At 40.5% G+C, this 16,352-nt stretch overlaps 1 protein-coding gene across 1 annotated transcript in view; it reads right to left on the reverse strand.

Annotated features, from left to right (window-relative positions):
- Positions 1–5,451: 5,451 nt before the first annotated feature.
- Positions 5,452–16,352, reverse strand: part of HSD17B4 (hydroxysteroid 17-beta dehydrogenase 4) — a 64,533-nt gene continuing 53,632 nt past the window's right edge. Inside the window, exons 23-24 of the mRNA XM_064140021.1 lie at positions 7,668–7,795; positions 5,452–5,889 (exon numbers count right to left, since the gene is read on the reverse strand). Of these exons, the coding sequence (XP_063996091.1) occupies positions 5,800–5,889; positions 7,668–7,795 (218 nt within the window). The 3' untranslated portion in view covers positions 5,452–5,799. The remainder of the gene's footprint in view (positions 5,890–7,667; positions 7,796–16,352) is intronic.

A 16,352-nucleotide genomic window follows, 5' to 3' on the forward strand; every position in this document is an offset into this window, starting at 1 on the left:
GATGACATAAAAGGTCCCCAAAACCATTCTAGCTGAAAGAGTTAGATAGTTTTAAAAGATGAGGCCTCAAAACAGCATCACAGAATGTCAGGGGCTGGAAGGGACCTCAAAAGATCATCCAGTCTAACCCCTCTGACAGAGCAGGATCTCCTAAACCAGATTACACAGGAATGTGCCCAGGTGGGTTTTGAATATCTCCAGAATGGGAGATTCCACAGCCCCCCTGGGCAGCCTGTCCCAGTGTTCTGTCACCCTCACAGGGAAAAAAATCCTCCTCATGTTTATATGAAAGTTTCTATGTCTCAACTTTCACCCATTGCCCCTTGTCCTGTCACTGGGCATCACTGAGAACAGCCTGGCTCCATCCTCCTGGCACTCACCCTTTACATATTTATAAACATTGCTGAGGTCACCTCCCAGTCTCCTCTTCTCCAAGCTAAAGTGCCCTCAGTCTCTCCATTGTAAGAGAATGGCATAGCTGTAGATGAAAGCAGTTGAGAATCATTCCGACAAACAATCACCTATCAAGGTGGCTAACATGTTGTCAGCATGGACACTTTTGAAGATAAAGATACCTTGTTTCTCTGAATACTACTTTTAAAAGTTAGGAACCATGAAGAATTTTTCATTTATTAGGAAGAAAACAAAACCTACAACCTCCAAATACATTGTAGAATCATGGATTGCATCATGTTGAAAATGACCCTCTGAAGTAATTTTGTCTGACCTCCCTGCAGTGAGCAGGGACATCTTCAACCAGCTTGGGTTGCACAGGACCCCATCAAGTTTGACTGCAAATGTCTTCAGGGATGGGGCCTCTACCACTTCTTTGGGTAACCTGTTCTGGTATTTCACTAGCATTATTGCAAAGAACTTCCTCTTAATATTGAAGAGATAAACCTGCCCTGCTCCATTTTAAAACCATTGCTCTTGTCCTACCAACACAAGCCCTTTTAAACAGTCCCTCTCCAACCTTTCTATATGTCCTCTTCAGATATTGAAATGTAGCTAACTCTCCCCAGAGCCTTTCTCTTCTCCAGGCTCAACAATCCCAACTCCAGGAGCCTGATCTTTCTAGTGAGAGGTGCTCCAGCCTTATGAACATCTTTGTGGCCCTCTGCTGGACCTAATCCATCAGGTTCATGTCCTTCCATGGTACCCTGGGTAAGGTCTCATCAGAATAGAGTGGTAGAACCACCTCTCCCAAAACAGCAAGCCACGTCTCTTTTGATGCAGCTCAGGATGCAACTGGCCTGGGTTGCAAGCGTGCTTTGTTGTCTGACATCTAGTTTCTCATGCACCAGCACCCTAAACTCCTTTTCTGCAGGGCTGCCCTCTACATTATCCCCTAGCATGTGTCAATACCAAGGACATCTGCTGGTCTTCCCTTGTCCACTGATGTAATCACTCCATTATAGAAAGCTACTAGGTTGGACAGGACTTGCCCTTGGTGAAGCCATGATGGGTGTCTCAAATCACCTCCCTGTCATCCACATGCTTTAATACAGCTTCTAGGAGGACCTGTTCCATGATCTTCCCGGGCACAGAGGTGAGGTTGATAGTCTGGTATTTTCCAGGGCCCTCTTCTCTACCCTTTTAAAAAATGGACACAACATTTCCCTTCTTCCAGTCAAGACTTTTCAAATATTATGGAGTGGTCTGGTGACTGTATCAGTCAATTCTCTCAGGACTCTGGGATGCATCTCATCAGGTCCCATAGACTTATGTACATACAGGTTCCTCAAGTGGTCCTGAACATGTTACTGAGTACCTCAGCCTTCTCCTTTCCTGTTGACACCAGCTCTCCATTCTTGCCTAGCAGAGGGGTACACTTTACTTAACCTTCCTTTGCTGGCTGATGTACCTGCAGAAGCCCTTCTTGTTCATTCTTTGCATCCCTTGCTTAGTTCAGCTCCAGACATTCTTCAGTCTTCCTGACCTCACCGCTACACAACTGGCCAGTGTTCAATATTCAACATAGAAGGAATTTACCTTTAACAGTTAAGAGGCTAAGTTAGTAGATAGTGTGAAGTAACTTGAACGTTCTGAAGGCAACTACATTGGGATAGAGATGAAAACAAAATGCCAAAATCAGTAACAGCTATTCAGGCCACAAAGTCAATGAAAGAATTAAGCACCTTAACTGCCCTCGTATGAAAAGTTTACTGAGAGGTGTGCTCAAGTAGCCTCAGTGAGGAGAGCAAACAGAAATGCCTTTTGTAGTAATGAGGACTCCACTCAACATTAACAACGATGACCAAGTCATGGTGCAGGAAAAAGCCAGTCAGGCTAAAGACTGTGAACCACCAGTATAACTTCAGGGTCTGGTCAGTATTTGGGATACAACTGAAGTATGTGGACTTTGTGTTCAGCTGCAACCGTGCAGACAGAAATCATCACAAGAACATATGTAACTGATATTGTTCCTGAGTATTCTTTCATCCTCACCCAACTCATTTAGTAAATTCATGTCCTTTAGTTGACAGCGCTTTCAACTTGTTAAATCACACAGGTTTCAAGAGTACCAAACTTCCTTTGCCTAAGTATTTTTCCTTCCCACTCCCAAAGGAGAGGGGGAAAAAAAAAAACAACCCACACACAACATTAGCAGCCAGTTCTTTCCTCGAGGAGCAGTGATATACAGTTTCAGACAGTCTAGAGGGCTGAGAAAAAAAATTAAGATCACCTGTTGTGAAATTTCAAGACAATGTGACCTAAAGAACATATTCTTAACTGGATGTATTGATAACTGCCTTCCTAGAATCAAGTTAGATCCTTACAGTTCTTTTATTTATTACACATTTTATGGCAACAAATGTAGGTTTATACACAGAAATGTATAAAAGTAATTTTCTTTTGGTGTAGCATGTACAGGCACAAACATTCAAAAGCAACAACCAGTCTGTCTTTCCTATCATCCAGTTTCTTGAAAATAAAGTAGCAGAACAGAGCTTCACCTATTTGTCACTGTCGTGGAGGGGTTTTCTCTGTTCCTCCTCTGTTAGGGGGAGGTAAGAAATTAATTTGAGGTGTTTTTTTAATAAAATTATTTATTAAAATTAATATTTACAAACTTGTACCACCCCCAACCACTATGAAATCCAGGTTCCTATTGCAAAGTTATGAAAATAGCTTGGGATATATTTACAGGGGTTGATTAAGTGGAAATATCAAATTATGAACAACTATAGACAGATAGAAATTCCCTTAGGCTTAAGGCCTCTTAACAACTATACTGTTTGCCCAGCAAGGGCTGAAACTGTGTGTGCTCTTCAGACAGAGGTAACTTATATTACAAAGGAATTGAAGCTTACTTAGGTGTTGCTCTTAAGTATTAATCATTAATCACCCTCCCGGGATTCAGTCACAGAGTATGCCCAGTCTCTGGGGACTTGACGGAGCTAGGGATCTGTCCCAGCTTGCAAGGGGGATTGATAAGGTGTCCCCAGTCTCTGGGTTAAACAGAATTTTCTCTAACCTTCTCTCCTGGGGTGATCTCTGCCTCGATGCTGCTTCTTCTTCTTCTGGATGCCGTGTGTCCAGGGATGGTCAGCTGGCAGGATTCCAGGTGCAGGAGAAGGATTTGTCCGTGTAGCTTCTGACACGGTCTCACAGCCAGCAGGCTGCATTTGCAGGTTTGCAGACAGTCTGAGGGTCTGCTGGCTCTGGGTCTTCCCAGACTTACCGAATAACTGGCAAGTAGTATTTATGCTGGGCTAGCAGGGTCTATGCCGTGCTGCAGGGAGACGAGCTCCGTAGATAATTGCAAGACAGCAAGCCAGTATGTATGGCTGCTCTTGAGCTTAAGCAGGGGGCTCTTGGCTCCCCATATATGTATGAAATGCAGGCGTGCATGAGCTCTGCTTCTCAAAGGGCTCGCAGACATGCGCCTTGAGATCAACGCATGAGGTCTGAGCCTCTGTAATGCTTGCAGGTGAATAAGGCCTGATCCTGTGTCTAGGCCATGCAAGCAGGTCAGGGCAGCAGGGTGCTGTTGTGGATCAGAGCTGAGTCTAAATGCTCTAAGCTTCTGAACGGTTTGAACGGTCTGGCCCGTCTGACCACGTGGTGCTGCTGTGCACCCCTCTTTATAGACTCTGGGCCGAGATTTGTGGCTCGTCTGGACACATAAAATGACCAATCAGGTTGGCAGTAAGCCAAACCTTGCCCCAATAGGCAGTAGCCATTTGCCTGGACCCTCCCAATAGGGGATTACCTGGGCAGACTCCCGGGGTACACGGACTGGGCATGTCTCTGATACACAATCTGTTTACTGCCTCGTGGGTCCTGGCAGAAAAACATGTCCGGGCATGTAGAGGCATGGTGAAGCCTCAGTTTTGGGGCTGCTGCCCCTCCACCACAGTCACAGAGTTGCTTGGTAAACAGGCAGAAGTACAATTATTTGGTTCTACTGATGTATGAAAATTACTGCTGTGAAAAAGGTAAATGTTTAATGCTTAAAGGACATTTACTCAATATTTTCTAGTGGAAGGCCTCTTTGCAGTGGGGAACATCACAACTGTTCTGCTTCCCATCTTTTCACAATGTAATTTATCCAAGATACTTGTTGACATGGTTTGGATTCACATTTCTCTGCCTGAATCGAAGCATGGCCATTAAGACAGCTGTAAAGAAATAAATCTGTGGAGAATCTGACTCAGTATTACAATGTTAGAACTCTACCTCTCAAACTGCCAAAATATCTGCATCCCCAAATGGCTCTCTCATGATTACACTCTAGTCACAAAGTCAGGGCACTGATGTATCTCTCAGTTTTGGGACAAGAATGAAAAAATAACTCCATCATCTAAGATAAAGCAAAATGATGGCCATCCTGACCAAGAAGACAAGCTTAGATGGCCTGAATTCTTTAAAACTTACCAACACAGAGAGAGGCTGAGTGAGAAGAGAAAAAAAGGACAGTGACACACAAAATGTTAAGTCACAGTGGTGAAATCAAATCTCCTGGTCTCTAGGTGACAACTGGAAATTAAAAGCATACTCTCTTCAGGAAAACAGGTGCTGTCTCAGTTCTGGCCATAGGTATAAAACTAAGAAATTCATTCTTACCTTTCTTCTTGCTGTGATGATGCTAGCCCTCATGAGAGTGGATCTATGTGAAGACAACCTTTGGTACAGTGTCAGATGAGAAAGTTTCCCCTGAAGAATTAATGTGTACCGCTTTCCATGTAATTTATGAGTAATAGATAAAAATGTGGGAAGAGACAAAGTGCAAGACTTTTTTTTTCTGTACAGCAAAAAAAGCATAATAAGATACAAATAGATGGAACTGGCTTCCATCTTCCAGTTGTTTTAACAGGATCATCAGAACTTATGATGATCATGAGAACTAAAAATGTTTATATTAATAATAAACCAAAACCAGCTGGATTCACAGAAATTATGACAATCTAAGGCAACATAAATGAAGACTGAGACACACAGGAGATATCAAAGAGCTGTAATGGTTTAATTTTCTTCAGAATTAATATAGAAATATATGCATCTTTGTAAGAACTACATACATTTTATTTAGATAAAGGTGTGCAAAGTATGATTATTTACCACTGCTGAGAAACAAAAAAGGAATCATATTAACAGTTACACTTATTTCATATCATAATGTACTGTAATTTCATATCATAATCTACTGTAATTAAAACAGCTTGTATATTAGTAGCATAATGAATCAGTATAATGATGTTAAGTAGCCTGCAAATATTTCAGTCATTGATTCAGAACTAACTGAAGTTTCTGTTTTCTAGAGTTCTTCACTGCTGTGCTAGGTGACCAAGCAGTTCAAAGTTTGGCATAGTCTTTCAGTATCATTTCCAGTTTCTGGCTCAGCATGATGTTCCCCTTCACTTTCAGTTTACCAGAAAAAAATGCCTATAAAAAAACAAAGGGGAGAGGGAGAATAACGTATTCAGCTGTTTGCCCATAACCCAAACATGAAGCCAAAGTTAAGTGTGGATGTCTAGTGCTCCAGATAATGCTTTCAGTGTACAATGTCCATTCACTATCGGTAATTGACAGAAAACCATCCAAGTTAAATTCCAGTAGCATCAAGAATCACAGTTTTCCACCTAGAGTGCAGGAGAGGTCAATTCTATCCCTCAGTAGGGAAAAAAAAAATCCACACCAAAACCCAGACCAAACAGAACTTCAGTGGCCTCTATTTCTTTTCTATATATAGCACAGAAGACTTCTGACATAAACCAAACTTCTTCAGCAAAGCTGATGGCAAACCATCACCAGGGCACAAAAATAAGGCCCCTAGTCCTCCTTGACTATGCTAAATATATCCATATATCCTTATATGAAATAAGACATGTATATGAAAAGACTATTTAATGAGAATCAAAGGCCTAATTAAAAGGCTATTCAGCCAAATTCATAACAAATCCTCACAGGAAGCACTTGGACAACATAAATACACACATTTCCCAAAGGAAGGCACAGCCTTTATACATAGCACACTAGAACAAACAGTAACTAAACAAGATTTCATTGCATTTTTAGAATCATGGATCAAACAATACTTCCACTGAAATACTGGTATACTACATTTTTATTGTCTCCTTCAAAGAGCTGTATACCCTGTTTCAATCTAGTTCAGTTTTTTTTTAAACTGGCTTTGCTTCACTGAGACTTTACAATTTGAAAGGTCTTTGAAAGTTCTGAAACAATGTGCTCTTGGACCGTTTAATTAATTTGAAGTACATTCAAATAAGGAATATAGAGAGCCAGCAGAAAATAATTTAAATAGATGCTTTGGGCATCTCACAGAAACTCAAAGGAAACACTAATGCCTATGAACAGATAATGTTCCTGAATTGCAGTCACTATTGTTTAACATTCTGAAGATTATACATTGATATCTTGTTTGTTTGTACTTTATGTCTGCTATATACAGAGGGTCCCAAAGGATTTTGCTCATGCAGTATGTAGGACTCCCAACACTTGCTATTGTCATTAGTCTCCAATTTTACAATCACAGTCTCCAACAACTTCTAGTTTGGACCAAAGAAAAGGAAATGTCTGATATATAATGAACTTAAACTTTTCCTCTGCTCAAGCTTTAATCCAGAAGCTGACATATTAAATTCGTGACAGCTTAATTTACTTTTACACAAGGCATTGTAATTAGTAAAATTAGTAGTTTTAAGTGGTTGATTACTCCAAGAGGCTAGAAGTGCAGAACCAGATTACACACATTTCTTTTCCTTAAGATCTGTCTAATTTAGGTGAACTTTGTCCCATTTCAATGCATTTGCATGGGTGCACACTTCAAGATTTCTCTTCGCTTCAGCAGTAGGAGTAAATCAGATCAACACAACAGCCTGACAAACCCTAGCCTTGCAAACTAAATACTGTGAAGTGCCAGGAAACAAATAAACAATTATTTTTTGTATTTCTAGGCTTTAACATTTGAGGTATCTTTGTTTCAAGATGATAAAGATGGCATGAACTTCTCATCAAGTCTCCTGATTAAATGAGTATAAGGTAAAGGCATGCTTATAATAAGTTCATCTGACTCTGGTTTGCACTATGCAACATTCAGTGTCTCAGATTTTGGAATGCAACAGTCATGAATCAGAAATTGATTTAATGCAAGTAATATGTCCCCATGTAAGTGATTATGTCTGTGACACAGAAATTTTTACCTTTTGTGGGTTGGTCTTTTGTTGTACCACATCCATGAAATCCTCATCTGACAGGGTGAAGGTGGTATCAGCAGAATTTCTTGCAGGTCCTTGGTAGACTGCTCCAGAGCCATTCTTTAAGTCAATTGCTGAGAAGCAGCAGCAAAGATAACTTTATTTCAAAATAAAGATAAATTTTTCAGCCTAAAGAACACTATTATTATAAAGCACTCAAACTAAACAGATACCTGCACCAACAGCCACTTAAAAATGAAAGGGTTTTAATTAGTCTTCTTGAATGGAAACAAAAAAAAAAAAAAAAGACTGGGGGACTTACAGCAAGGAGTGACACTGGAAAATTGTCAGAGAGATGGCCAAATTCACTTTTTAAGCAGTGCTTAAGATTCACAAGATTAAGTAGGGCAATTACTGTAAAAATGTTAAATTCAGAAATAAAGCTCTAATGTTTTAACATAGCATTCTATATTCAGAGAGGGCAAATATGGTGGTGTTCAAACACACTGCATTTTCTTCTTTCTTCCCCAGGCAACGTAGCCTGTTCTGCTTCATGCACAGAACATTTAAAGCCTTGCCAAATATCTGTCTTATATCTTCTGGAAAGCCGACTATTTCTCCACAGCCTTCCTTTCCAACACCAAGTAACCTGCCAAAATAATCTATTAGAGAGCTAACACCATTAGGTATATTGTGCCATTTGTTTAGAAGAATATTAGATGAATATTTCAACAGGATGTGTTCTGCAAAATAATTTTCAGATTTTGAAAATTCCAAGTCTTTCCAAAGAGAACAGCAGAGACTTGAACAGCACGGACCCAAATCAAGGAGGTTGGAAGAGACCTCCAAGATCATCCACTCCAACCTAGCACCCAGCCCTATCCAATCAACCAGACCATGGCACTAAGTGCCTCACCCAGTCTTTTCTTGAACACCTCCAGGGACAGTGCCTCCACCACCTCCCTGGGCAGCTCATTCCAATGGAAAACCACTCTCTCTGTAAAGAACTTCCTCCTAACATCCAGCCTATACCTACCCCAGCACAACTTGAGACTGTGTCTGTTGCTGGTTGCCTGGGAGAAGAGACCAACCCCCACCTGGCTACATCCTCCCTTCAGATAGTTGTAGACAGCAATGAGGTCACCCCTGAGCCTCCGCTTCTCCAGGCTAAACACCCCCAGCTCCCTCAGCCTCTCCTCATAGGGTTTGTGTTCCAGGTCCCTCACCAGCTTTGTCACCCTTCTCTGGACACGTTCCAGCACCTCAACATCTCTCTTGAATTGAGGAGCCCAGAACTGCACACAATACTCAAGGTGTGGCCTGACCACTGCTGAGTACAGGGGAAGAATAACCTCCCTCATCCTATTTGCCACACTGTTCCTGATACAAGCCAGGATGCCACTGGCTGTCCTAGCCACCTGGGCACACTGCTGGTTTGTGTTCAGCCTACTATCTACCAGTAACCCCAGGTCCCTTTCTGCCTGGCTGCTCTCCAGCCACTCTGTCCCCACCCTGTAGTGCTGCTTGGGGTTGTTGTGGCCAAACTGCAGAACCCTGCACTTAGCCTTGTTAAATCTCATCCCATTGGCCTCTGCTCACCTATGCAGCCTGTCTGGGTCCCTCTGCAGGGCTCTCCTACCCTCCAACAGATTGACACCTGCTCTTAGCTTGGTATCATCTGCAAACTTACTGATAGTGAGCTCAATCCCCTGGTCCAGATCATCAATAAAGATACAGAACAGGACCAGGCCCAGCACCAATCCCTGGCCACTTTTTTTACTTGGTCCTCTCCCCACTGCACTTTTACCACAAAACAAAAACGTTATTCAAGTGGATGTTCGTGTAAGGACATGACAACTCTAATCACAGAATTATGGCTGCTCACCCAGTATTTGTTCTGTCAGTTTGCCTAACTATGGAGAATCATTTCTGCATAAACTCTATCACATGTATTTTTCTTCCGAATAATTTTTCTGAAAGGGTAAGGTGAACTATACAGACTGGGAATAGCTTTCGCCTGTTCAAGTGAGTTTTTCCATTTTCTGAAGTCTGTTCTAAGCAATATATATCCACTTACAACAAAACTAGAGGGGCATTTATGTGCACAATGACGCTCAGTGAGAGGTGACATACTGTATTATCATTATCCACTCCACCTAAAGGTAAATTGTAATTTCAGCAACCAGTTTTAATGGGCATCACTGACTGGACACAATTTGAGAAGAAAAAGGAAAAAAGAAATTACTGAGCACTGAATAGACAATCTACACAGCCTATGTTTGTGGGCAGAAGTTGTGAAGCATTCTATTGATCCAAGCCTGCTACTCTACAGTCTGAAGTCTAACATCCTAAGTGAGCCTTTACATAGTGCTCCTGTAGGTTACCCAGGTACAAGCTATCATTTACCAACAATATAATAAAATAAATCATCTACTGAATCATGAAATGCAAACTTCACAGTGGGTATCAGCTCCTCAGACTAACCTAGCCAAGCCTAACTGTCAATGTGCTTTTAAAATACACCTCTACTCAAATCCCAGCAATGTAAAGAACTATACCAATGTAACTAAACTGATCTCCCTTTGAACCAAACAGTACTAGTCAGAAAGCTCCACATACAAATTCACAAAATACACACATGGTTTTCTAAGATGTTTACAGTTCTTAATGAATAATTTTTAAAATTACATCTGGGTCTTAGATATCAAATGAGCCTGAGCCCCTTCTCGTGCTTCATTCATGCATTAATTTTTCATTTGTCCCTACCCTTCCTACAATGTTCCAGAAGGGAACTTAGATGCTGAAATCCTGACAAAACATCTCCCAAGACACAACAGAATTTCTTCTCCATCTATACTAAGCACTGGCTGGAAGAACAGTTTCATATATATATCACTGATATACAACTCCATCAGTCTCAGCAGTGAAAGTGTAGATTAAATAGTACTGACTCAGGCAAGTACACCTAGTTTTTTGTTTGAATATAGTACATACTCCACACTGTTACAGCCCTTGTTTGTCTTCTCCATTTCCTATGTTTCAAGAGCATCACTTACCAATCCACACCTAGAATGAATCGTAAACTCTCAAAGCACATATATGCTTTTAAACACTGCATAATTATGGTATCATGGGCAAATAGGTTATGTTTAATCACATCAAATCTTTAGACCATTTCAATTAAAACTTACTAGAAATGATAAAACAAGGAAACAAAAACTCCACAAGAAGAGGATCAATCTAATCTAATTTTTTTTCTCCAAAACAAGAAAATACTATTTCTATTTCCTCTTTATTTTTTTCAAAGAGCATTAAGATTTTTGCTGGGTTTTTTTTGTTTTGTGGGAGGGTTTTTTTGTGTTTTGCATGTGTGTTTGGTTTTTTTTTGTTTGGTTGTTTTTTTGTTGGGTTTTTTTTGTTTGTTTCATAAAAACATGAAAACTCTTCTACTGTTACTGGACACACTCCTTTTTTTTAAGCTTTACCATAAATGAATTATAGCTTCTCTATGGAAGCAGATGGAAAAAAAAAAATACAGAAAATCTACCCAAAGCCCTAAAGGAACTTGGAGAAGAATATAAAGCCCCAAAACTTGATATGCAAGCTGTAATGGGTGAATTCTGGTGAATCACATTGGAGAAAAGTGACCCAAAATATGCTATACGCTGGTATTTTACTGTGGGAGAGAACGTTCCCTTCTTATAGAGAATGGAAAACTACCTCAAAACCTGCTCATTTTTCCACAAAAGAACAAAACAAACAAGAGATCCCACCCAAAAAACCCAAACAAGCAAACAACAAACATCACAGAAGGATTAAAATCATATATGATAATTTTTCTTGCCCCTAACATACCCTTAGCCTAGGATATTCGGATGAAAGCTGAGACTGAACTACAGCCCTGGCACATGGACAAATGGATATGAACTAGCAATGAAAGAAATAAGCCAAATACCACAACAGATTCCAATCATTAGAGCAGAAATATTTTAGCCTTCCAAATGACCAGAGAGGGTGTCTCCTTGTAAAATACAGCTTTGTAAGATATATAACACAGTTGCCTGCTATAGCAGAAAACAATCAATATATGTCCACTTATCTCCTGGATACATGTCTCTATGTAGCTACCATCTTGTCACTACAGCTTGCATCATCTAGCTTGGCAACAATTTGTTACAACTTGGTACTGGCATAGCTATGTCAGTGCTCAGATAGCTGGTGACCTGGGCTGCTGCTCGGCAGCTACCTCCTATACTGCCTCTGTGGCTCCACTGCTAGCAGTAACAGATGAGTAGCCTAAAGGTGTCTCCAGTGTTCTTGGCTCCTTCCTGGCTGCTACACATACAGCTCCTCTTCTAGCCATTCACATTGCTGATTTTCTCCATACAAAAACTGAAGTTTGAAACAAGTGTGGTACTATGTGTAACAGCCAACTTGAGAAGTCAAAGCTGGGAAGTCTCAATTATAACATTTTTTTTTTTTTTTTAATAAGAAAAGGTAGTTCCAGTAACACTAAGCTTATCCCTTAGGTTTTGATACTGCCAAAATCTGTAGTGGTTTATCCTCTTAAGGGGATTTTCAGCATCCTCTTAAATTAAAACAGCTTGCTTCTATAAAGAAATACCATGCTACGGTTCAACATTGTTCAGACAGTAAATCTGCTGTCCGAAATTCCACATCCTGAGTGCAAGATCAATAGGTCTGTGCTCCCCATGGCATCACAACATCCATAGAGAACTAAATGAAAGTAAAGGTCATCACTAATTACACAGACTAATGTTACTAATATTAGTGCTACTATCAAGAAGTGTCTCTGTAGCAACAAAAGCTAAATCCAATTCACAAAACCTGCCTTAAAGTAATAAAAATCTTGGCTTAACGCAGAGAACAAAGCTACAGATGCAATTCAAACAATGAAAATGAAATACATTATTATATAGCAGAAACATAAAAGTTTGTTAAAAACCTTTTTTCTCCTTAACAGTTTGGAAAACATAAGGACAACTGTGCTCACATAAACAAATTTCATAGCAGTCCTCAATACTACTTCCCTACTAGCCTCCTCCCAGATCTGAAGAGGTTCAAGGACATTAGCAAATTATGACAGAGCTACAATCACTGAGTAAGGCAGCAATGAGCCGCAGGGCCCAGATTGTTTCTAGTGCTGTCAATTGCTGCAGTTTTCACAACAGCACAAAGCTCTGCAAAAGTGACAACTAAACAAAATAAAAGATAAGCCATAACAGCTATATGAAAACTAAATAAGGGAAAGAAGCCTAGTAGGTAGCCCAAGAGAACCAAGAATACCCCCTGTAAAGGGCTTGGAGACCCTTTAAAAGGTGAAGCCTGAAAAGGAGGTAGATAATAAACAACTAGCATCCACCAAAGGCTTAAAACAGAACAAAACACTCTAGCAAAATAATCTACCTCATCACATTTTAGTTGTTTCACTGATGTCAAAAATTTTGACCGTACATTGAAGGATATGCAACATTATCCTAAACTAATTTTAATGTCATGTTTTTCACTCTGCTTTACCATAGCTATGTACATTATGGGACCTCGCTCTCAAGTAATTTTAAAGATAATGCAAAATTGTTACAATATACTTATAACATTTACAAAATTGACTTAAAAGTTACTGTGCACAGAAAATCAACTAATAGTCAGCAAGCCAAGTTTAAATACAGCCATTAAAAAGTGCAATTTTCTTGATGTTGACTAACATTAAAATCTGAAGTAGGTTTGAAACCAGCCAAAAGACTGACACAATTAAATTCAAGCTATAGCAAAGGTAATACCTTACTATGTTCAGCTTTTAAAGTAAAAAAAAAAAAAAGAAAGATTTGTTAAGGGCTAAAGTTTCAGCACGTACAGAAGCCTCTATTACACTAAAACAGAAACAGGACAGCACTCAAGTCAGTAAATAACACTGTCAATGTTTTGCATTCTAAAACGGTTATCATTATTCATGTGCATTACAAGAGTTTTGCGGATGACCACAAAAAGATATATCAGAAAACTTTGGGGTTCTTGACAATGTTTTAACAGCAAGACAGCAGTCATCCTTTGATTGCAAAGCCACAAACTATTTTCTTCCACATTCACCATGCAAAATGAACTATGTTAGCATCTAGTAGAAGACACAGTACATGATGATGCTCTTGAATATTGAATAATAACATATGCAAACTAGAAAATATAATTAGGCTGGCAATTGCTTACAGAACTGGAAGTCCTTTTTTCGTTGTTGGTTTTTTTTTTTATTTTTTGGTTTGAGGTTTTTGGGTTCTTTTGGGATTCTCTTGTTTTCTTGATTTTTTATGTCTATGTGTGTGTTCTCTTTTTTTTTTTTTTTTTTAAGATCAGAAAAGTGTTTAAAAAATCCCTAAAATAAAAATCCCATCAAGCCTATTTATGTACCTAGTCAAGCTGGGAGCACATGGCTTGGACAGATTCACTCTGTGCTGGGTCAAGAACTGGCTGTTTGGCAGAAGTCAGAGAGTGTTGGTGAATGGTGCCACATCCAGTAGGCAGCCAGTCCCTAGTGGTGTCCCCTAAGGATCAGTGCTGGGCCCAGTCCTGTTCAATATCTTCACTGATGATCTGGACGAGGGGATTGAGTCGTGCATCAGTAAGTTTGCAGATGACACCAAGCTAGGAGCAGGTGTGGATCTGTTGGAAGGTAGGAGAGCCCTGCAGACGGACCCAGACAGGCTGGATGGGTGGGCAGAGGCCAATGGGATGACATTTAACAAGGCCAAGTGCAGAGTTCTGCACTTTGGCCACAACAACTCCAAGCAGCACTACAGGGTGGGGACAGAGTGGCTGGAAAGCAGCCAGGAGGAAAGGGACCTGGGGGAACTGATAGAGAGAAAGCTGAAGATGAGCCAGCAGTGTGCCCAGGTGGCCAAGAGAGCCAATGGCATTCGGGCCTGCATCAGGAACAGTGTAGCCAGTAGGACAAGGAAGGTTTTTCTTCCACTGTACTCAGCAGTGGTCAGGCCACACCTTGAGTACTGTGTCCAGTTCTGGGCCCCTCAATTCGAGAGAGATGTTGAGGTGCTGGAATGTGTCCAGAGAAGGGCAACAAAGCTGGTGAGGAGCCTGGAACACAAACCCTATGAGGAGAGGCTGAGGGAGCTGGGGTTGTTTAGCCTGGAGGAGGCTCAGGGGTGACCTCATTGCTGTCTACAACTATCTGAAGGGAGGATGTAGCCAGGTGGGGGGTGGCCTCTTCTCCCAGGCATCCACCAATAGAACAAGGGGACACAGTCTCAAGTTGTGCCGGGGTAGGTATAGGCTGGATGTTAGGAGGAAGTTCTTCACAGAGAGAGTGATTTACTATTAGAATGGGCTGCCCAGGGAGGTGGTGGAGTCACCATCCCTGGAGGTGTTCAAGAAAAGACTGGATGAGGCACTTGGTGCCATGGTCTAGTTGACTGGCTAGGGCTGGGTGCTAGGTTGGACTGGATGATCTTTGCTGTTTCTTCCAATCTGATTGATTCTATGATTCTTGCCACTAGCAATCAACAGTTAAATACACAGCCATAGTAGTATGCCATTAATCCACACAAATTGTGAGAGCTGACACTACAGTTGTCACAACTGTTAACACTACCAGCAAGTTACATAACCATTTTAATATTTGAGGAACACATTTAAATATTTAAATTCTTAATGAAGTTTAACTGTAGTGATTTTAATAACAACTAGCTCCTGCCTTCTTCATTCTTTAACTGTTTGATATCTTAAAGATATAAATTTTTCAACTATCAAATGACTCAGAAAATTCTTTGGGGAAGTGATATACAGAGGGAGTACCTGCATACCGATACTCCTGATGAGACAAGTAAACAACATTTTCTATGAACACCCTTCTTGTCATCTAAATGTTTATATTCAGCCTTACATATTTATTACTACAGCACAGAGACTAGTGTAATTCATAAACACTAGCCACTCTCTGACAACTAAGCTTGAAGGAACTGACCTGAGTATACAAAAGTTTGCAGTAAGTTCTCCAAGATTCTGGAAATATTTCATTTAGAATCGTAATAGTCAGCAACTGGAAATGTTTAAATATTAGATTACCTCCTCCACCCTCCATCCCACAGAGGACTTTAAGTAATTCAAATTTCACATAAAAGTAGATACTGTTCAGTGTGAGAGAAGCAGAAGGAACAAGACAAAGAAAAGTTATGCCTGTTTAATCCCTTTTAGCTAGGCAAATAAGCAAGGGAAGAATGCACTGCTTTCCTCCCACTGCTTAAGTAGGAAGAAGGGATAAGCTTTCTTTGAAAAATGGTAAAGGCTTACTCTTTGTTTGCTCAGAGGAGTGGTCTTTCTGTGTATCTACAAAGGAAAAGCATCCATGTCTTCACCTTCCATAAAAATTTGGTCTCTTAATCACAGAAAACATCCAGTTGGAAGAGACCTCAAAGATTATCCGGTCCAATCTTCAACCCAGCACCAAAGGGTCAGTATCAAACCATGTCCCTAAGTGTCAGATCCACACACTGCTTAAATATCTCCAGAGATAGTGACTCCACCACTTCCCTGAGCAGACCATACCAATGTTTGAGAACTCTCTCTGTGAATAAGTATTTCCTAATATCCTGCCTCAACCTCCTCCTGTGCAATCTGTAACCATTTCCTGTAGTCCTGTCTCCTGACACCAAGGCTGTCCCC

The sequence above is a fragment of the Pogoniulus pusillus genome, chromosome Z (genome assembly GCF_015220805.1).
Source record: "Pogoniulus pusillus isolate bPogPus1 chromosome Z, bPogPus1.pri, whole genome shotgun sequence".
NCBI classification, from domain to species: domain Eukaryota; kingdom Metazoa; phylum Chordata; class Aves; order Piciformes; family Lybiidae; genus Pogoniulus; species Pogoniulus pusillus.